Source organism: Eschscholzia californica, unplaced genomic scaffold (genome assembly GCF_041429995.1).
Source record: "Eschscholzia californica isolate CP2 unplaced genomic scaffold, dmEscCali1.0.p SCAF_2, whole genome shotgun sequence".
Lineage (NCBI taxonomy): Eukaryota > Viridiplantae > Streptophyta > Magnoliopsida > Ranunculales > Papaveraceae > Eschscholzia > Eschscholzia californica.
In genome coordinates, this window is record NW_028238309.1 from 62656417 (window position 1) to 62676932 (window position 20516).

The window sequence follows — 20516 nt, forward strand, 5'->3', positions numbered from 1 at the left end:
ATCAAAATGTACCTTAATGCAATCCTTGCCTTGTGATACTTCCAAGGAAAGATAAGGCTGAAGGGGAGATTGATTATTCTTTACTGCAATGTTTATATTTGTTTTTAACTTTAACAGACTCCTTCTGTCGTCTAGGGTTTTGCATGTTCTTGTTGTTTGAAAGTCTATGGATTTTGATTGGGATAAGACACTAAAAAGATGGTCAAAAGTACATATATGTTGTTCATTTTTCATTTATTCAAATGTTGATGTAGATCGATACCGGACTCTAACTTCATCGGACCGGTTCACTCGGACATAAAATGTTGGTGACCACCTATTTACTCGGACGGTCTCGGATGGTCACTTTCAAGAATTGTTTTCTCATTGACCGTCCAAGACCGTTTATTTTACCGGGCAAGTCCGACATATGTCGATCTCGGTTCGAACTTTCCAATAACAATGACTTCATTTTCATCCGCGTGAAGAAACTCTCAAACAACAAATATAAATTGAACCAGTATAAGTATGAATGAAACCAGTAAGTATGAATCAAACCAGTAAGGACTAAAGATTCAGAGAACAGAGGAAAACAGAATTAGAGTTACTTAGGTAGTATCTATAAAGAGTTGGAATTTGGGTTCGGTTCGGTCTTCTATATCCAACGACCATCATATAAAATCCCACCGTCTATAACCTTTGTAAATGAGGACTGGTTTATTTGGTCACTAGTATCGATTGAGTATTTGGAAAAATCATATTAGTTGGTCGGCTAGCGGGTGGTCAACCGACATAGAATTATGACTGTGACCGTCCGACAATTCTTTCGGGTCGGTCGGACACTGACCGTTGTGACCATCGAGTGTCCATGAACACTTTTTGTCTTGGTCGAACAGATCGGCTAGCGGTGTTCCAGACCTTTTTCCCACCCCTATGGATAGGGGTAGGGGCAGTCTCAAAATCACACCACCCATTTGTGGACCTCCCACCTATTTTTTAACCTTCCCATATTCACTTGTTGATTAGTCTTTGCCATAAATTCGGGTTATTACAATGTTGATGATGACAAACAGAAAAACCAGATGAATGGAATCAATATGATAAGCACAAGAGAAGAAGGAAGAAATCAAAATGCACCTTAAAACAATCCTATCCTTGCAATGTTTATCTTTGTTTTTTTTAACTTTAATAGACCCCTTCTCTGGGCAAGGGTTTTGCACGTTCTTGTTTTTGGAAAGTCTTTGAATTTTGATTGGAATAAGACACTAAAAAAAGATGTTCAAAAGTACCAATATGTTGTTCACTTTTTCATTTATTCAAATGTCGATTTAGATCGATATATAGCAAATACGAAAATGACAGATATAACCAATTATATGTATCACTATGGATGAGAGTGACAATCCTCAGGAACCCACGAAAGTCTTTGACGGCTTAAATCATACTGGAACCGAGTATCAACCTGCTGACGTTCTCCTATAATGGTGAATTTATTTATCTTGTTAGGAAGAATAACAAGACAGTAAGGACCATATTGATCACTACTCAAGGGCGTAAACACAGTATTTGGTTCCATAACTAGTTTAGCTCCTTCCGCGAAATGAAACGTAACGTTTGGCAATTTCGTAGCTCCAGGTACCTTAAAACATAGGTCTAAATAATCAGGCACCCCCTTGCCGGGTTTGATCGGTTCGAAATCACTGCCAAAATAATTTATTATTGCAACCTTGAAAATTCCATAAGGTCCCTCAGCAATGCTTGTAAAACTAAATCCAGAATCTATGAAGCACCCTCCGGTTCTATGTAATTCATCGAAAGTCCCCGGACCGAAATTCAACCTTTTATTAGCTATACTGATATCTAATAATTTTAGCCCATAAAGATCTGGTTGTTGAAGCAAGCTTACAAATGGAGTGGATTGAACATTGCCTTGTAACCTAATATTATTGCCAAAACTTAAGTAACTATGAGCATTAGGATACTTTGTATCATCAATTAAGCAATATGAGAATTGTCTATGGGTACTTTCTTCTCCCATTTGTGATATCAAAGAGAATCCTCCTTTACTCATACCCAGAACACCATCTATATCTCCTTTAAACTTTAGATCACGACTCGCGTTATTACTACAACCGATGATTATATTAGTTAACTCAGCTTTATCTTTGGAATCAAATGTGAGTTTTTCGGTACCGAGGTAACCTTTAGAGTAACCTATCATATAGTGAACGTCGTATATGCATTTTCCGTCAGTGCATTTGTATGTTGGTGGTGTACAAAGACGGTGTGGACAAGAAAGATTATTGAATGTTTTTGATTGAGTTGGATCAAAGGTTGGTCTACCATGTTGAGGAAAACATGGCTCACAAGGTTTACATTGGGTCCAAATTAGGTCACTACCTGTATCAAGTGCTAAGTAGTAAGGCTTAGAAGGACCAATACCTAACTGGACTAAATAAAGCAAATTATTAATACTTGGAGTAACTTTGGGTTGAATGAGATCAGGATGAACAATGGGTGTTTGGTTTTTGGTTGAGGATGAATAGTTTGCAACTATAGAATTCAAATATAGAGCCCGGGATTCGGAGAACAAAACAAGTCGCTTCAGTTTTTCGAGGTTTGTGAGATTACCAGGATAGAGAGGAGATTCTATGGAGTCTCTGTGAATGAGTTTTAAGCTAAAACCTTTTGAGGGGATTGAAGCATTGATGGTTATGAGATGAAATTGATGAGAGATAAAGCATAGGATGAGAAGAAAATAACCTAAAGATGAGTTTGCTAATGGTGCCATGACTAATGGTGATGAGGGATAAGAAGTATGAAGAGATTGTGATTATTTATAGTCTAAATGTGTAGTAAACATGAAGTTAATAATAGAATAAGGGAAATGAAAAATGAATACAACTTTGACTATAAATACCAAATGGAATAAGGGAAATGCTTCAATTCTTATTGAAAATGATCGAAAACAACTTCGACAACACAAAAAATGATAATTCATCTCGTAGGGAATAATTACGGTCAATTTGTTCACTTATTTGTCATCCATTGTGAATTGACTGCCACTTCCATACAAATATGGTGGTACAAGAAGATGAAAATTCAAACATATCTAAATCAAGAAAGGAAATTAGTATGAAAATTTGTCAAAATCATGTGACTTATGTCTATATATATTTTAAGGAGATTCGATCGATATGTTAATGGTTCATCTTGAGGATGGCTTCGATTTTCCAAGTTATATGACTTCAAATGCGGATGAACGAGTGGTTTTACCAAATAATATTCCAAGTCATATACCTTACCAGTGACCTTGATGAGATATGGTTGATACCAACTAAAGTAGTTTTGAAATTACCAAGGTTTTATGAAGCCACAAAATAAGAATATGACATGGTAATGGATGGTTGTGCCCACTTTGAGACAATTTTAGACCGTCGATGATGTCTAGTCTACCTATAGAACCAGTGGCGAAGCCAGAAACTTATATCAATGGGGGCACTTCTAAGTCGTAATATTTAAAAAATCAAATATAACTTACTAAAAAATTTACGTAAGTGATTAATTCAAACTAATACATGTCTATAATCGGATACGTATTAGGTGGATCTACTATCATTGTAATAATTATAAAAACATTACATCTTTCTAGATAATTATCAAATCATTTACATTTTTCTCACCATAAGCGCAATTTTCATTTATCTACACATTTATATTCGATTCCGCGGCTAGTTTTAACAATGTTCATACCTGAAATAATGGTGGATATGTGATTTTAAGTTTCAAAAATATCAATGGAGCGACAAAAAGAACACTTTTGTTTATTACATATCCATGGAGTCGAAGAAAATTAGATTTTGAAGAAAGGACGCTGACATAAATCTATTTAAACAAGAGTGTTCGCCCTTGCTGAAGATGTAAAACAATTATTAGCGTAAAATATCTATGTTGTACACATCAATCTGAAATAAGCGACATATTATTTATAAACGAAGGCATGAGGGGATCGATTTTTTTTCTTTTTGAAGTCGTCTTGTTTTGATATAGCAACTAGGGTATAGCCCGTGCCTCTCGGCACGACGAAATTCTTATAGAACTTTTGCGCTTACATATTTTTCGTTTTAACTTTTTCTTTCTGTTGTTGAGAAAAAAATATATTTTTTTTCTTCTTACATTAGCTATTTTGTTGAGAGAGATAGATTTTAATTTCTTTTTGGGTTACCCCGATTTGTGACCAACTCGCCGTTTTTGCCCCAATAAGTGTCTGGCAGTTCGTTTTGGCCCAAAAATTTCCTAATTAGCCCCAAATTTTTTCCAACCTCCCAATTCTACCTCCATGGCGTTTCTGTAATTTATTTTTTTCTTTTTCTTTGTCTACCTCAACTAACAATTACAACATCACCTCTGTCCACCTCACCCTTCTTCTCCGGCGAAAGGTTGCTGGCCGGAATAAAAAATTTCGGCCGGCCACAACAAAAAAAAAATTCCTCCCCTTCGCCGGACTTGGTAAAGAGAGAGAGATAGATAAAGTAAAGAAGAAGAGCAAGAGAGCGAAAGAAGAAGAAGAAGAGAGAGAAAGAAGAAGAAGAGGAAGAGAGAGAAAGAAGAAGAAGAAGAACAAGAGTAAGAGAGAGAAAAAAAAGAGGAAGAGATAAAGGGAGAACCGACCGGCAACCTTTCGCCGGAGAAGAAGGGTGAGGTAGAGAGGAGGTGGTGTGATGGAGGAGAGATAAGGTGAAGTGGATGACAAAGAAAGGTGGGATGTGGCTTTTTTTTTGTTTTTATCCTTTTTTTAGAAATAATTCTATTTTGGCCCCCGAGGATAATATCGTCAAAAATTTGGCCCTTAGGGCCAAAACGAACTGCTGGTCACTTATTGGGACAAAAACGGCGAGTTGATCACAAATCGGGGATCAAAACGGAATTAACCCTTTTTTTTTCTAACCCTTCTAGTTTTTTTTGTAAACTTTTTTTTCTTGACTTAGTTATTTTATTTCTAAGAATGACATAGTTATTTTTTTTTAATAGGTAATTTTATTTTTAGGAAGGACTATCTTTGAAAATTTGGGAAGGGCTTCCAAACAATATCCTTTATTAAAAAAAGATGTTTTTTTTTCAGTCAACGTTTTTCCTTCTGTTTTATTATATAGATATTGTAAAATTATAAGATGCAACTTTTATATTTCAAATAGCATTAATTAAATTATTTAATAAGCACTAAAAAGCTTTGAAGATAAGAATTCCAAAAAGAACTGGAGGATCGAGGGAATTGAACCCAAGACCTGTTGGGATGTAGATAATGGGTTGTGACCGAACTTCACGGTGAAAAGGAAGCCTTAGTACTAATATCCGTTACTATGGCAGTACAAGTCAAAAAAGAAAATCATCATGGCGGTGTCGGTGGTGGCACGTGCCCCTATGTGGCACCGCCGAACTCCCCTTAAAATAGAGAAGAGAAGAGAGAGATAGAATTGGAGAGAGAGAATTAAAGAGTGATGGAAAACAAGGGGAACTCTTCTCGCTGCCAAAATTTCATTTTTCGAGCGGTTTATGTTCGGACTTACACTATCGGAAAGGATGACAACTTTACGCGTTACTCAAGATAGTGGAACTTTGACACTTTGTTGACGTAAACACATCAATGCCAAGGTCCGTTAGATCACTTGAGCTTTAATGAACTTTTGAGAAACTCAACCATTCGTCATCAAAAAAATGTGTTATCTCTTTACCATGTGGGATTAAGCCAATTTTTTTCTCTATTCTTGAACGGGCAAACATCAATAAGTGAGTAATGTCGAGTAAGTACTATTAGGTTGGGTTTTGGCCGCGGAATGGCAGATAGCACTTCAAAACCCGAACTCGGTCCGTTTAGTTCATCAGGCCGGTCATATTCGACCCACCTCCGGTTCGAGTGTCCATAGACTCTAACTGACTGGGACGTCGATAATGGGTTTCTGTTTCTCAGACTTTTTCCAAGTCCTAGGGTGGAATGGCGGAGTTGGCGCTTGGGTGGGGTCCATACACGTCTTACTTTGGAAAAATAGGAGTAAATGCCAAATTGTACTAAGTAGTTGGAGTTCTATGTCAAATAAACTCCTCCAAAAAGGGGCCATCTTCAATCAAGCATTCATCCAGAGGGGTAAGTAAGAAAATTCATCTCGTTGGGAATAATGACGGTTAATTTGTTCACTTATTATTTGTCCTTCATTGTGTAATGACTGTCACTTCCATACTAATATGGTGGTACAAGAAGATGAAAATTCAAACATATCTAAATCAAGAAAGGAAATTAGTATGAAAATTTGGCAAAATCATGTGATTGATGTCTATATATATTTTAAGGATATTCAATCGAAATGTAAATCGTTCATCTTGAGGATGGCTTCGATTGTCCAAGTCATATGACTTCAAATGGGAAGGGACGTGTAGTTTTACTAGATAATATTCCATGTGATATATACCTTACCAGTGACCTTAATGAGATATGGTTGATACTAACTAAAGTAGTTTTATTTCAACAAGAAAGAAAAAACAAAACTAAAGTAGTTTTGAAATTACCTAGGTTTTATGAAGCCACAATATAAGAATATGACATGGTAATGGATGGTTGTGCCCACTTTGAGACAATTTTAGACCTACCTATAGAACCAGTGGCCAAGCCTTAAACTTATATCAATGAGGGCACTTCTAATATTTAAAAAATCAAATATAACTTACTAAAAAATTTATGTAAGTGATTCATTCAAATCTAATACATGTCTATAATCGGATTCATATTAGGTGGATCTACTATTATTGTAATAATTATAAAAGCATTACATCTTTCTAGATGATTATCAAATCATTTACATTTTTCTCAGCATAAGTGCAAATTATCATTTATCTACACATTTATCATTTGAACCCGGCTAGTTTTAACAATGTTCGTACCTAAAATAATGGTGGATATGTGATTTTAAGTTTCAAAAATATCAATGGAGCGACAAAAAAACACTTTTGTTTATAACATATCCATGGAGTCGAAGAAAATTAGATTTTGAAGAAAGGACGGCTAACACAAATCTCTTTAAACAAGAGAGTTCGTACTTCCTGAAGATGTAAAACAATTATTAGCGTAAAATATCTATGTTGTACGCATCAATCTGAAATAAGCGACATATTATTTATAAACGAAGGCATGAGGGGGATCGACTTTTTTTCTTCTTGAAGTCGTCTTGTTTTTTTTTGATGAAATAAAGTCGTCTTGTTTGGATATAGCAATATTGAAAAATGATAAGATGCAACTTTTATATTTCAAATAGCATTAATTAAATTATGGGCAGTTTTAGAGGCCCCCCTGTAAATGTTATAGGGGCCTCCCTCAAAGGCAATTTTGAGAGGGAGTTTGTAAAAGGATGGGGTGCCTATAACACTTATGGGAGGCCCCTATGAAACTTCCCTTAAATTATTTAATAAGCGCTAAAAAGCTTAAAAGTTAAGAATTCCAAAAAGAACTGGAGGATCAAGGGAATTGAACCCAATACCTGGTGGGATGTAGATAATGGGGTGTGACGGAACTTCCAGTTGAAATGGGAGCCATAGTAATAATATTTGTTACTATGGCAGTACAAGTCAAAAAAGGAAATCATCAGGGCGGTGCCGGTGGTGGCACGTGCCCCTGTATACAACTCCCCTTAAAATAGAGAAGAGAAGATAGAATCCGAAAGTGGTGGAAAACAAGGAAAACTCTTCTCGCTGTCAAAATTTCATTTTTCGAGCGGTTTAAGTTCGGACTTACACTATCCGAAAAGATGACAGCTTTGCGCGTTACTCAAGATAGTGGAACTTTGAGACGTTGACACAAACTCATCAATGCCAAGGTCCATTAGATCACTTTGAGCTTTAATGAACTTTTGAGAAACTCAACCATTCGTCATCAAAAAAATGTGTTATCTCTTTACCATGTGGGATTAAGCCAATTTTTTTCTCTATTCTTGAACGGGCAAACATCAATAAGTGAGTAATGTCGAGTAAGTACTATTAGGTTGGGTTTTGGCCGCGGAATGGCAGATAGCACTTCAAAACCCGAACTCGGTCCGTTTAGTTCATCAGGCCGGTCATATTCGACCCACCTTCGGGTTCGAGTGTCCATAGACTCTAACTGACTGGGACGTCGATAATGGGTTTCTGTTTCTCAAACTTTTTCCAAGTCCTAGGGTGGAATGGCGGAGTTGGCGCTTGGGTGGGGTCCATACACGTCTTACTTTGGAAAAATAGGAGTAAATGCCAAATTGTACTAAGTAGTTGGAGTTCTATGTCAAATAAACTCCTCCAAAAAGGGGCCATCTTCAATCAAGCATTCATCCAGAGGGGTAAGTAAGAAAACCCTAAAACGAAGCATCTTCCTCAATTATGCCCTTGTCAAGATCGTGCGACAGTGTCTTCTGATTCTACTCTGAGGAGTTAGTTCGATAATGGCGGAAGAAGAGAAGGAAGAAATACTCCAGGAAGTAGAAGCTGTTGAAGCTGTCTACGGTCACGATTGTCTCATCATCCAACGATTCCCACCTCATCTCAATCTCCACATTAAACCTCGCACTGCCGATGACTCCTCTCAACAGGTACTACTAACTCATCTCTCTCTACATTATTAGGGTTTAGAAGTTCTATCATTATCATCATCCTGTGTTGTTCTTCTTGCAGTTTGTGGAAGCTATTATTTGCCTTCAAGCAGGTTCCCAGGTACAAACCCACTTTCAAAATCCAATTTTTTGAAGATCAAATGAGGTGGTAGCTCTGATTATTAAATTATGTTGTCTAGAAATGAAATTAAGGGTTTGGGTTTTTTTTTTCTATCATAAAGGAATAGGATTTTTTAGGTTAATTTTAGTTTCCTGGATTCATTTCAAGGACTTGACTGCCTCTAGGTTTTCAATTCTTTTTGTTATAGAAAAAAAGAATTTTATTTGCTTATGTCCTTACATATTGAGAATTTTGTAATTATGGGCTATTCTCTGTTAATGGGGGTGAATTTGTGGAAGAACACTTATTCGACTTAGGTCTTATCTCAATTTTATGACAGTACCCCAAGGAGCCACCTTATATTGACATTAAAGAATCAAAGGGACTAGATGGGAAACGACAGGCGCATCTACTAAATTGCATGCAGGAGAAAGCCCATGAATTGTCCTCATATCTCATGCTTGTAGCACTTTGCGAGGTAATTAAAGGTGTTTGCTTTTGTATGATAGGTGAATGTTGTCTGTAATCCTGCTTCGTATGTATAGCTTGTACAGTTTAATTTCCTTGTGGTCAGTGGAGAAATGCACTTTGTAATACTGTTACAATCGATCTCATTTAGCAAATAACAGAATTCATTCGAAATGGAAACTAGCTAAGTTCATGATCAATGACCTTTATCCACAAAATGGTTGCATTTCTCTTCCAGAATTAACACCGAACCGCGAATTTGATGGGTCAGGAGAAGTGAAGTATGAGAACAAATTATTGTTCTGATGCATATTGCATTCAAAACGTGCATTTTAGGAGCGATTGGTTTCAGATAATACAATACATGCAATTAGGCAACAGGCAAGTTAGGAGTGATGAATGGCTCTCTTTAAGATCGCTCGAGTGTTTCCTGTCTTGATTATAGTGTTCAAGGTATCTTCCCGCCTCTATATGCACTCTATATATGATACCTTGGACCTTGGTGTCATGTAAAGCAATATGGGACGATCTTTGTTGATAGTGGACTAAACATTGTATACATGACAACTTAATCCGACCATTGTAGGTGAAACTTCACAACCTCTAACTTCATAGTGTTCATATAACTCGTTTGATGCACTTACTTCTTCATGTTTTGTAATGGTTGATCAAAATATTGTTTTTCTTTGCATTAAAAATCTTGAAAGATCTATCTGCTGATCCTTTGCACAAACTGTAGTTTGTAAATGCTGGTATTCTCGGTTCCGCTTATGTTATTCCGTTCTTTTGATCTTTCAAGATTTTGTTCTGTTCTACTAGCATGAATATTTGGCTTGAACATATTAAATAATGGAAAAGGCCACTTCAATAGTTGGTAGATGAAAAAGACAAACTGGTGAAGTAAATCTGACAGTACGGAGTTGGAGACATTCTATGTGCATAACTGATTCTAAAAGTTGCTCCAAAGTAGCTCTTTTGCATAATGATTAATTTTGAAAATATGTCCAGGAAGCAGTTGATACACTCTCAAACATGAACCATCCGGATGGAGATTGTCCATTGTGTTTGTATCCTTTGGTTGAAGAAGAAACGGAAGGCAGGCTTCTTCCATTTATGAAGTTGATGTCCTGCTATCACTGCTTTCACAGGTAAATTTGATTTATCACTCACAATTTATGTGCTAATATTAACATCTTATTTGATTTTTTTCTGCAGTGACTGCATTATTAGGTGGTGGAATTGGCTCCAGGAACAAAATGAATCAAATCTGGGTACTTCATCTGCTGCAAACGCATCTTTCCAGCAATCTAGTGAAGCATCGAGGTATTTTTGCTTTACTAGGAGGTTAAGTTTACCATGTCCAGAAAATTTGTGCAAAAATTATGAGGTTTTCAAGATACTTATTTGGACTCTGTACGTCAAAAGTTCAAAATAGGTCTTAGTTTTGTTGCCTTTCTAAGATCATTTAGTAGGGATATATATATATATGGTAAGCACATTTTGTGAACGACAAATAAACAATGAATGTCTTAGTTTGGATATAAATAGGCAGAAGGATACACTTTAGTAGGGACCATTCTGCGGTTTACACCCTTTCTTATGTTAAGGGATCAAGTCCCCCAATGTTCTCTTAAAGAATAAGAGTGCTAATTGCTAAAGGATAGTAGAATTGTAGGAGTTAATGTGTAAAGAAGGGCAAAATTTTCTCTCTAAAGTTCGTGTTCTTCTGTCAAGAGGTGGATAACACTCAACTTCGCAGTGCAAATGCAATGTTAAATCATAAACTAATAGAGAGGTTGTTAGGTTCTACAAATTCTTTGGTTGGTTTGGGGATTAAATGTTGATAGAGATATTGGTCTACACAATTTTTAAGCTTGTCACATATCTTAGGAATCATAAGCAAATGGTTGTTTAAAACTACCTTCCCTTACGTTAGGTGCTTCTCTCTTATTTATTTTTCTTGTCTAGTTTATTCACATTTTCTTCAATTATATAATCTCATGTAAACACAGTTTTCTTACTAAGAACTTTTTTATTTTTAGCTCAGATTCGCTTGGAGACGTGAATAAGAATCTCGGTATCTGTCCCGTTTGTCGCATGGTTTTTCACTCCAAAGATATTGAACATGTCCTTGACTTGGTTGGGGCCCATTCATCTGAAACGGTACGTCGTACACGTAATAATATTTTTTGTGAAGTCTTTGTAGGTGCTTCAATAGGTAGGATTTGGGACTATAGATCGCTGTAGGTATGCCATCAAGTTTTGCATATTTGTTAGGAAATAATGCTTGATTTATACATTGGAACCAGTTTGTAGCTAATCAACCCAAATCTGGTCAAAGAATGTGTGAAAATTTGTAGGTTTACAAATGCTTCCCATCAATTTCTTATTGCTAGTTTGCTACTACAATCTTAGGAATTATAGAGTTTTAGTATTCTGACGCTTGGTTGTAATCACACTTGAAAGAAACCCTAGCCTTGGGTCTTGTCTGAGTAGGTTCTCTGAATCTCATGGTGAAAGAGGAGATGCATAAATGCACCAAGCAGAATGAAAGTATGAGTAATTGCATATTTTCAACCTGTGAATGGATCTCCACTCTTCAAATATAGATTCATAATATAAGTGCAATCATGCCATTTGCTTAAGTTCCCACTAAGAAATTTGTCAATAATTACTAAGAAGTACTTACATTTCTAAAATTTAATGATTCTTTTAAGTGGCCCGAGAAATTTGAACTTATATGTTTTAGAAGTTTAGATCCTTAAATACATCGAAACAAGTTGATAAAATCGCCTATTATTAGGCCTATTGCAAGGAAACTCTGTTCTTACTAGTCTTCTTTTCACTAATTGAACACTTGTCTTTTCAGGATCATGGAGGAACAACGGGTGCCGAGGTTCACGATGACGAGCTCCTTCAGTCTGAAGCTGAGGAACTTAGAAGACAGAAATTTGACGCTCTGTTGAAGTTACAGGAACAGAATAGTGGTCTTATTGAACACAAAAAAACTGAAGTTCTAAGGCCAGGAGTTTTTCTCCCAGTACCTCCTCAGTCCACAAAATCTACTATTACAACACAACAAACAGATCCAAATCGGAAGGCCTCGGAAACAGGTTCAAGTAGGTCGAGAAAAAAGGCTAGCGCGAATGAGCACAAGAACTCAGAAATGAGAAATAAGAACAGATCAAGGCATCATCCAAGAGAACATGAAAAGAAGTGGATTAAGAAAGAGATCGGAAATAGCAAAGAGTAACGCCATAGCAGCACTTTCTACTGGCTTCTTTTTGTTCGATAAATCAACTTTTCTAAGATATAAAAGGGATTGAGATGCACTATTTTTTTTCAGGATTTCCTTTTGTTCATGAGTGCATAATATATATACAACTTCAAGAAAACAGGCAGTTTCATGGAATGTCCATAACACTATGCTAGGGTTTACCATAACTTTGTTTAGAATCTTATTATGAGGAACAGAATGTCCATAACACTCTGCTAGAATTTTGACCATGACACTATTATCACCATGATCGAAAGACTAATAGACTTGACATGGAAGGTTCAAAATTTGCATACAAAATAGTGGAATATTATCACCATGAAAAAGAATTAGAGCAATCCTTAAAATGAAGAAAACATATCAAACAATCAGAGACAATAATAAATACAAATCCCCATAACTGTGATATAATGCTTCAATAGAGAGAGAATAGATAAGAAGATGGAGATGTAGACAACGTCCGATATAATGCTCTAATAGAGAGATAGATGAGATAAGAAGACGGAGATGCAGAAAACAACGCCCGTTACTGGAAGACCAGAAGCAGCAGAGTCAGCGTCTTTGGTTAAAGTAGGCATCGCTAGAGGTGACAGTGGTGCCAACGGTGAGGGACCATCGAACTCCTGAGCCATTACCATTGAAGACTCGAATAAGATGGTAACAACAATGAGGCAGACGAACATGAGAATGCTTGAAATGCTAACCCGGGTCATCGTTAGAGACGAAATTCGTGGTGAAGGACTTAGCTAGATAGAGATTTTAGAGTAAGAGAGAAATAACAGGAGAAGAGAGATTTGTGTCAAAGAGTTGTAGTGTTTGAATGTGGGTTTTATGTAATGGGAGTGGGAATGGAATCTCGAGAAGAGAAAGTCAGAGCATTGGGTTTTGATAACAAAATGAACATGGGACAACCTGGTTTGATAGGTATGGGCACCATGTGACTGTATGCATGGATGTACCAGCCTGGCCCTAATGCCTTAGTCTCCCTTTACTAATTTTTTATTGTATAGTTCTAAATGCAAAAGGGTTGGAATGTCATCCCCAAAAAAATATAGAATTCATGTTTTATTGGGTCTATGATGTAAGGGTGATGCTTTTGGGTATATTTGACAAATTTGAACTAAGACAACTATTGCTTTGACCTATGATGCGGCTAAAGAAAGATGTTGTAAGATCAAAAAATTTAAGTATGGGATTGTCTAACTGCGCCACTGCCGTAGTAAACTGACTACTTCTTGTAATTCAAAGATTTGATTCATTGTTTACAGGATTTGCACTAAACTTTTTTTTTCGCAGATATAAAGGACTAAAGATAAGCAGATAATGAGTAAAAATAGAAGAGATAATGAAGATGAAGAAGGGTTTGATGATAACGAAAAACTAAAAATTAAAATCCTTTTCAGAAATATAAACTCAGGGCCTAAACGGTAGATTATTAGATCGGATATAACTATTCATTTTTAGCTCTCCAAATACCACCACAAACTCTATAAATCAACTACCCTCTAAATAGTTCAACAAAAAAAAAAAAAACTACCCTCTAAATAAAAAAGAACAATATGTTAGTGGGTTTAAAAAGTTTATCCATCAATATGGGTTTAAAAAGAGATAAAGAAAATGAGAGGAAATAGTTGTACAAGTGTCAAAAGTGAGATGAGGTTCTCAATATCCACCAATAGATTATCATCCTAAAACATACACTCATCCATCCATATTTTATCCACCCAACACATTAGGAATCTCAAAAATAGTAAGTCTCTACTACTCCCATCTCTCTTTATCTCTCTAGTTCTCTCTCTCTTAAACATCCAAGAACAAAGGAAACAATATGGCACTAAGAGTGTGGGCTTCTTCAACTGCTAATGCACTTAAAATTTCTACCAATGGTGCTTACAAACTTTCTCCATCCTTTTCTCTATCAAGATGCTTCTCAACTGGTACCATTTTATATCTTTCTCTCTCTTTTTAAATGGCTCAATTGTGAATTTTGACATGAATGTCTACAAATGTATGTAGTTTTGGATGGATTGAAGTATGCACCTTCACATGAGTGGGTGAAGCATGAAGGGTCTGTGGCTACTGTGGGAATTACAGATCATGCTCAGGTTATTCAATTCTACCCATCTTCATTTATTTAGTTTTACTAATGCTATGAGGAAATTTTTTATTGTGGTCCTAATTTTCGGTTTGTTCGGTTAACTATATTAAGACCAGAAATATATCGACGTTAGAGTCGGTTACACAGACGTTAGACTTTTCCAAAATAAAATTTGTCAATTCAGCTTGACCAATTTCCGTGAGCATCCCGCTAGAATAAACGACATTAAAAAATTGGGGAAATGTAAACAAAAAATTCCTTTAAAATAATGATGGTATAGTGAGAGATATTTTTCATTTAGCCTTTATTAAAAGGGTTTTTCTCTCAAACATTATCCTTAGATAGTTATGATTATATAAATGGCTCAAATTTCAATCATACCTTCCTAGTGTTGATGTTAGTCCCCACACTAGTTGTGAGAGAGGATGGTGGTCACTTTATAAGTGTGAGGAAAAATCTCATCATCTCGTGTTAGCCTTTGGGGATTGAAATAATGCCAAACCCACTTTGGGGCAAGTGAGGCCAAGTCACACCCACAAATAGTATCAGAGTCGCCTCTTACCAAAATCTTTAAGGTCAATTGTAGACGGAAAGGTTTAATGTGTGAAGAGATGTTGGCGTTAGTCGTATATTGGTCGTGTGTGTGGTGGTGGTGTGTGGTGGAGAGATCACTTTATAAGTGATTCACAAAATTCGCCTCTTAGAACTAGTTTTTGGGATCTCTTCAACAAAAAAAAAAAGAACTAGTTTTTGGGATGAGATAGATCCAAGATCATTTTGAGACAAGTAAAGGCCATATAGACGACACTCAAAATAATTTGTTTTTGATGTTTTGGTAAAAATGTGTTGTATAAGGGGCCAGCTAGGGATATGGTATTAAATGATGAATAAATGTGAAAAATCAGGATCATTTAGGAGAGGTGGTGTTTGTGGAGCTGCCAGAGATTGGTGGTTCAGTTGGAAAAGGGGGAAGTTTTGGAGCAGTAGAGAGTGTGAAAGCAACAAGTGATGTGAATTGTCCTATTTCTGGTGAAATTGTTGAAGTCAATTCCAAGCTCACTGAAACACCTGGTCTGGTATGTTTACCATTCTCCCCTAAACCCTAATTTCACTACTCTCTTATTTCTCATATTAGCGAATGAAATAATTCTTTCTCTTATTGTATTTATCGTTGCCGATATTTCAATATAATTTTTAATTCAAATGGTCTGCTAGAGCTAAGAGTAGAGCTATGCTCGATAAAAGTCTATAGCAAATGTTGATCAATAGCTATAAAAGATGCGCAGTTAAAAACTGTTTATTTTGTATTGAAATCTTCGTATAACTTGATTCTTTTAGCAATCTCTTTGGGAAATTATTGTTGTTAATTATAAATTAATTATGATTTTTTTGTGTATGTTTAAATAGATCAACTCGAGCCCATATGAAGATGGATGGATGATTAAAGTGAAACCCACAAATCCTAGTGAATTGGAAGCTTTGATGGGTTCTAAAGAATACACAAAGTTTTGTGAAGAAGAAGATGCTAGCCATTAGTCAATACTTATATTCTTCTACTTTATCATCATTTTCAAGACGGGCTAACGAATAATTTTATTCTTATCTTTTGTGTTGTACCGTTGTTAATGTTGGCTACTCATGAAAAACGAGGTGATGGATTAATGTTTTTTAATTGATCACTAATAAAGTTGTTGCAAAATAAAAAAAAAAAAATTAGTTGCGCGCCCCTATCTAAACCACGTTCCATTTAGCTTAAAAACTAGTTTTTCTTTTTGTTGAGCGCTTAAAAACTAGCTGTTAGCTAATCGTTAATTTTTTGTTGTTTATTCGTAGTTGATAAAAATTTAGGATTTTGAAGTTGTTTTAATGTGTAGGACAAACTAACAAATGCCGATAGAATATCACAGAAGGATGTTCTTAAATATTCATGTTATGGGACAATACTAGATGTAATGAATTTTTAAAAAAATTAGGTCAAATAAACACAAAAATCATTATGTCCCAAAAAAGCATTACATGTCCCACAAGTGCCTTTTACAGAAAATGTTGATTTTAATGAAGTAAAGGGAGAAGACTGAGAAGAATATTTTAGTTGGATATAGACATCCAACTCCCACTTGTAGGTGGGCCTCAGTAGCAAACACCACGAGTTTAGCGAGCGACCGACGAAGAACCTTGTATAATATCTCGAAGAGCAGGAATAATACACAGACCGAAAGTTAAATGGAATCGAGAAATAACGGTTCAGATCATCGGGTCAATATTTCACTGAAATATAACGGATGATAGCAATTTTCGATTGTATAATATCTCGAATAATACAAATGATATATGAACGCAAAAGTTAAAAACCAAATCAACTGAAATAAATCTGACGGTCTAAACTATCAAGGCAAATTTTCACTTTATGAGCACCGAAAATCGTACTCCCTGACTGTAATTTCTGGTTGATTTTTTTTTGTTTGTCTAACATTTTTTTATCAAAGAATATGAAATGCGAACACTCTTTATTTTTCATGAGTACAATAGAAAATCATGCATGTCTTAAGATTCAACATATAGAATATGCTCATAACTGTCTTAAAGACATTCATATTCTCTAAAAATCATAGAACCCACAAATTATTTAGTGTTAGAAACCCATTAGGAAAGAAGAATTAAAATACAAAATCACAAAGATTATAAGATCCAAGACAAATCACAAAGATTATAAGATCCAAGACCCATACATAAACTCATCTAAAAACATTCTTATACCCTAAAAATCAAAATTGGGGCCAAATAGCATTTTTTCCTTTAAGAGGTCCTTGCCCTAGTTATCTCTCTCTCTCTCTAAAACTCGATATAAATAACACAATTCAGTGAACTCTCACTTACTCACAGACTCATCAGTTGTAATTTCTTTTATCTCTCTCTCTCTCTCTCTATATATCTCTCCATCTGTTAAGTTCTCGTCGGAGGCATCAGTAAGAAACCCTAATTTTGATCTTATCTTCTTTCTTGATTTCCTGGTCGTATTTTGAATCTTGTTTCTTTCTTGGTTAAATTTACTGGTATTAGTAAATGCTCTATAAGTAATCGAATTTTTGATATAGAGAATAACAAGAAGATGTCTGAATCAAGAAAAAGAATAGGTTACGCGCTTGCCCCTAAGAAAATTCAGAGTTTTATTCAGATTTCATTGGTGAATCTAACAAAAGAACGAGGTATTGATCTTATTGAAATTGATTCTAATAAGCCTTTGATAGATCAAGGTCCTTTTGATTGTATTCTTCACAAATTAACTGGTGATGAATGGTTTAAACAATTAGAGGAGTATTCATTGAAAAACCCTAATGTTTTGATAATTGATCAACCTGAATCAATTGAAAGGTTACATAATAGGATTTCAATGCTTCAAGTTGTTTCTGATTTGAAAATTCCTCAAAAAGATGAGACCTTTGGAATTCCTAAACAGATTGTTATCTATAATACTGATGCTTTGTTAGATTCTGCTGCTATGGATGGTTTGAAATTTCCAGTGATTGCTAAGCCTTTGGTTGCTGATGGTAGTGCGAAATCGCACAAGATGTCACTTGTGTTCAGTCATGATGGTTTGATTAAACTGAAACCCCCAATTGTTTTGCAAGAATTTGTCAATCATGGGGGAGTTATCTTTAAGGTTTATGTGGTAGGAGATTATGTTCAATGTGTGAAAAGGAAATCTTTACCTGATATCTCTGAGGAAAAACTGGGGAATTCTGAGGGTTCAGTTTCGTTCTCTCAGATATCGAACATGCCTACTACGCAAAAGAATGATAATAACTATTATAAGGTGATGGATTTGGAAGATGCTGAATTGCCCCCTTTAAGCTTCATTACTGAAATTGCTAGAGGATTAGGTCAAGCCATGGGATTGCATCTTTTTAACTTTGATGTCATTAGGGATTCTAGAATTGCTAACCATTATCTTGTTATTGACATTAACTATTTCCCCGGTTATGCGAAAATGCCAAGTTATGAGACTGTTTTGACGGATTTTTTCTGTGATATGATTCATCGCAAGTCGAATTTAGATTCTGGTTTGAAGAAGGAAGAAACCCCAGAGGTGAGTTCGAAGCTCCTTACTGCAGAGAAGGAAGAGAGAAAGCTCGTGAGCAACAATTGTTCGGGTGATGGAGAAGGAAAACACCACTGATCTTGTGGATAGATGGCGTGCGGTTTTCGGTTTTCTTTGCTGGAGCACTTGGTAGGTACACTTTTAAAAAAAAAAATTGCAGTTGGGTAGAGTTGGTTCAATAAATAGGTTTACATTTTGGTTTCTGTTTGTCAATGACTTTGGTTTTTTGACTCAATGCTGATTTTTGTATATTCGTAGTATCAGAGATAGCCATTTTCTCAAATTACTCGAAGCTCTTAGAAGTTTAAAGCTATACTAGACTCATGTTTTTCCTTGCTTTCTGATATCCATCATAATGATAATGTACTTCGATTTTTAATGGTGGTGGATTAAGATTGTGCCCCAATTGTCTAATTCTGCTGTTGGAAAATATTGTGCATGAATACATTTTCGACTTTAGGGTGTTGGTTATTGGTGCATGCTTTCTTCTTAGTTCAAGACATATAAAAATATAGAAATTAAATAGTTAGAGGTTAGGTTCTTATAGTTTACATGTTTCACTATTACGATGAGAACAAAAAGAAGTACCCTTATCATACTCTGTCAAACATTTATCCCAGAATGCGATAGTTCCTAATTATAGGAGGTAATTATTGTTGTATGTCGTTTAGTTGATGTTGCTTTGGCGCTCTACATTGCACACTCTTACTAGAATATCACTTTACGAAGTCTTGAAGTTTGATGGATGGGTTAGGAAAGTTGTGTTTTGATTGTTTTCATTATATTAACACAAATGGATAAAGAGGAGTAGCTGTGACTTTATAAAAAGTTTGGTGCACGGCGCAATTTTTATTCATGTTAGGTGTGTGGAAGCGGACAATCGAGTGCTAAGTCATGAAGTAGGATTTATGGAATTACTTAGGTGCCTTTGGATAAAGTTTTTTCAAGGATGTGAATCTTGGGATTACATTCCCTACCTAAAAATGTGGTTATCTTTTAGTAAATATTTGTGTATCTTATTAGGACCTAATGCAAGAGCGATGAAAATCGATAATGTAAAAGATGGATTGAAGTAAAAGAAGTGCAGAAAAGGATATAGGATTGATTGCTCCACTTGGTGATGAGATAGGTATACGAACGAAGTATCTAGTAAAACTGCAGGCTCTGCTAGATTGTTGTCTTATTGGTTTGGTTAAACATTAGCTAAATTCACTTTAGTTCCTGTTGAACTCAATATTTTGTCCCTAATTTGATTAATGTCTCTGGCTCTTGAATCCTCTCTTGATTATTGAGGTTCTCAAAAAGTTGATAACTTGTTGCTATAGGTGGTGGTCCTAAACCCTAGAAGTAAGATTTTACTCTGTATTTGTGTTCAGGATGAGGATAGAGGGAGGTATTATATCCTCCTCCCATTAGGACCACCACCTACAGCAACAGTTAATGATATTTAGAACGAATTAAGTTAAGAAAGATGCCCGGGAACAATAAAAACCAAGCAGACTCAAGACATAGAAAGCTTATGTGGCTTGGCGAGATTTGTGTTTTTGATGATTTTGATTCTTTCAATCGCGAATCATGGCAAACCACATAGAATTTGGTCATGGAGTCTGCCTAGTAATTCTTGTTCTTAAATACCTAGAAAAAAAAAAAACATGACATCATTTTACTTGGAGAAAAACATACACCATCTTAAAAACAAAAGCGGGCAAAGGTAAAGAAGACAAATGAGTAAATATATCTTGCAGATATGATTTAGTACATAATCGACATTATTTTAGATCAAAAAGACACGAGGACGGTTTAGTGAAGAGGTGAATTATTTAAGATTTGAGGGAGATATTGTGTGATCTAAAGTTGATGTGGTACCATTA

The 20516-nt window shown here is 35.6% G+C and overlaps 4 protein-coding genes across 4 annotated transcripts; 3 read left to right on the forward strand and 1 right to left on the reverse strand.

The window, feature by feature from the left end:
• Positions 1 to 1261: 1261 nt before the first annotated feature.
• LOC147560064 (aspartic proteinase CDR1-like) lies at positions 1262 to 2770 on the reverse strand. The gene has a single exon (XM_086659241.1). It carries the CDS (start codon positions 2768 to 2770, stop codon positions 1364 to 1366), a length of 1407 nt encoding a protein of 468 aa, XP_086515367.1. The 3' UTR covers positions 1262 to 1363.
• A 5505-nt stretch (positions 2771 to 8275) lies between these two features.
• LOC147560065 (RWD domain-containing protein) lies at positions 8276 to 12566 on the forward strand. The gene is made up of 7 exons (XM_086662086.1): positions 8276 to 8582; positions 8665 to 8703; positions 9044 to 9181; positions 10180 to 10319; positions 10387 to 10494; positions 11214 to 11334; positions 12041 to 12566. The coding sequence occupies exons 1-7, from the start codon at positions 8436 to 8438 to the stop codon at positions 12422 to 12424; spliced, it is 1077 nt and encodes a 358-aa protein (XP_086518212.1). The 5' UTR covers positions 8276 to 8435; the 3' UTR covers positions 12425 to 12566.
• Positions 12567 to 13983: 1417 nt separating this feature from the next.
• LOC147560066 (Single hybrid motif superfamily protein) lies at positions 13984 to 16259 on the forward strand. The gene is made up of 4 exons (XM_086662087.1): positions 13984 to 14385; positions 14465 to 14553; positions 15452 to 15622; positions 15954 to 16259. Exons 1-4 carry the CDS (start codon positions 14277 to 14279, stop codon positions 16080 to 16082), a joined length of 498 nt encoding a protein of 165 aa, XP_086518213.1. The 5' UTR covers positions 13984 to 14276; the 3' UTR covers positions 16083 to 16259.
• Positions 16260 to 17180: 921 nt separating this feature from the next.
• On the forward strand, positions 17181 to 19024 carry LOC147560067 (inositol-tetrakisphosphate 1-kinase 1-like). Its single transcript, XM_086662123.1, has one exon. It carries the CDS (start codon positions 17656 to 17658, stop codon positions 18721 to 18723), a length of 1068 nt encoding a protein of 355 aa, XP_086518249.1. The 5' UTR covers positions 17181 to 17655; the 3' UTR covers positions 18724 to 19024.
• Positions 19025 to 20516: the final 1492 nt, after the last annotated feature.

Coding starts and splice junctions, on each gene's coding strand:
- LOC147560064 (XM_086659241.1), bottom strand. CDS start 2,770: ATGGCACCATTAGCAAACTCATCTTTAGGTTATTTTCTTCTCATCCTA.
- LOC147560065 (XM_086662086.1), top strand. CDS start 8,436: ATGGCGGAAGAAGAGAAGGAAGAAATACTCCAGGAAGTAGAAGCTGTT. Junction 9,182..10,179: donor TGCTTGTAGCACTTTGCGAG/GTAATTAAAGGT, acceptor AAATATGTCCAG/GAAGCAGTTGATACACTCTC. Junction 11,335..12,040: donor GGGCCCATTCATCTGAAACG/GTACGTCGTACA, acceptor TTGTCTTTTCAG/GATCATGGAGGAACAACGGG.
- LOC147560066 (XM_086662087.1), top strand. CDS start 14,277: ATGGCACTAAGAGTGTGGGCTTCTTCAACTGCTAATGCACTTAAAATT. Junction 14,386..14,464: donor ATCAAGATGCTTCTCAACTG/GTACCATTTTAT, acceptor AAATGTATGTAG/TTTTGGATGGATTGAAGTAT. Junction 15,623..15,953: donor TCACTGAAACACCTGGTCTG/GTATGTTTACCA, acceptor ATGTTTAAATAG/ATCAACTCGAGCCCATATGA.
- LOC147560067 (XM_086662123.1), top strand. CDS start 17,656: ATGTCTGAATCAAGAAAAAGAATAGGTTACGCGCTTGCCCCTAAGAAA.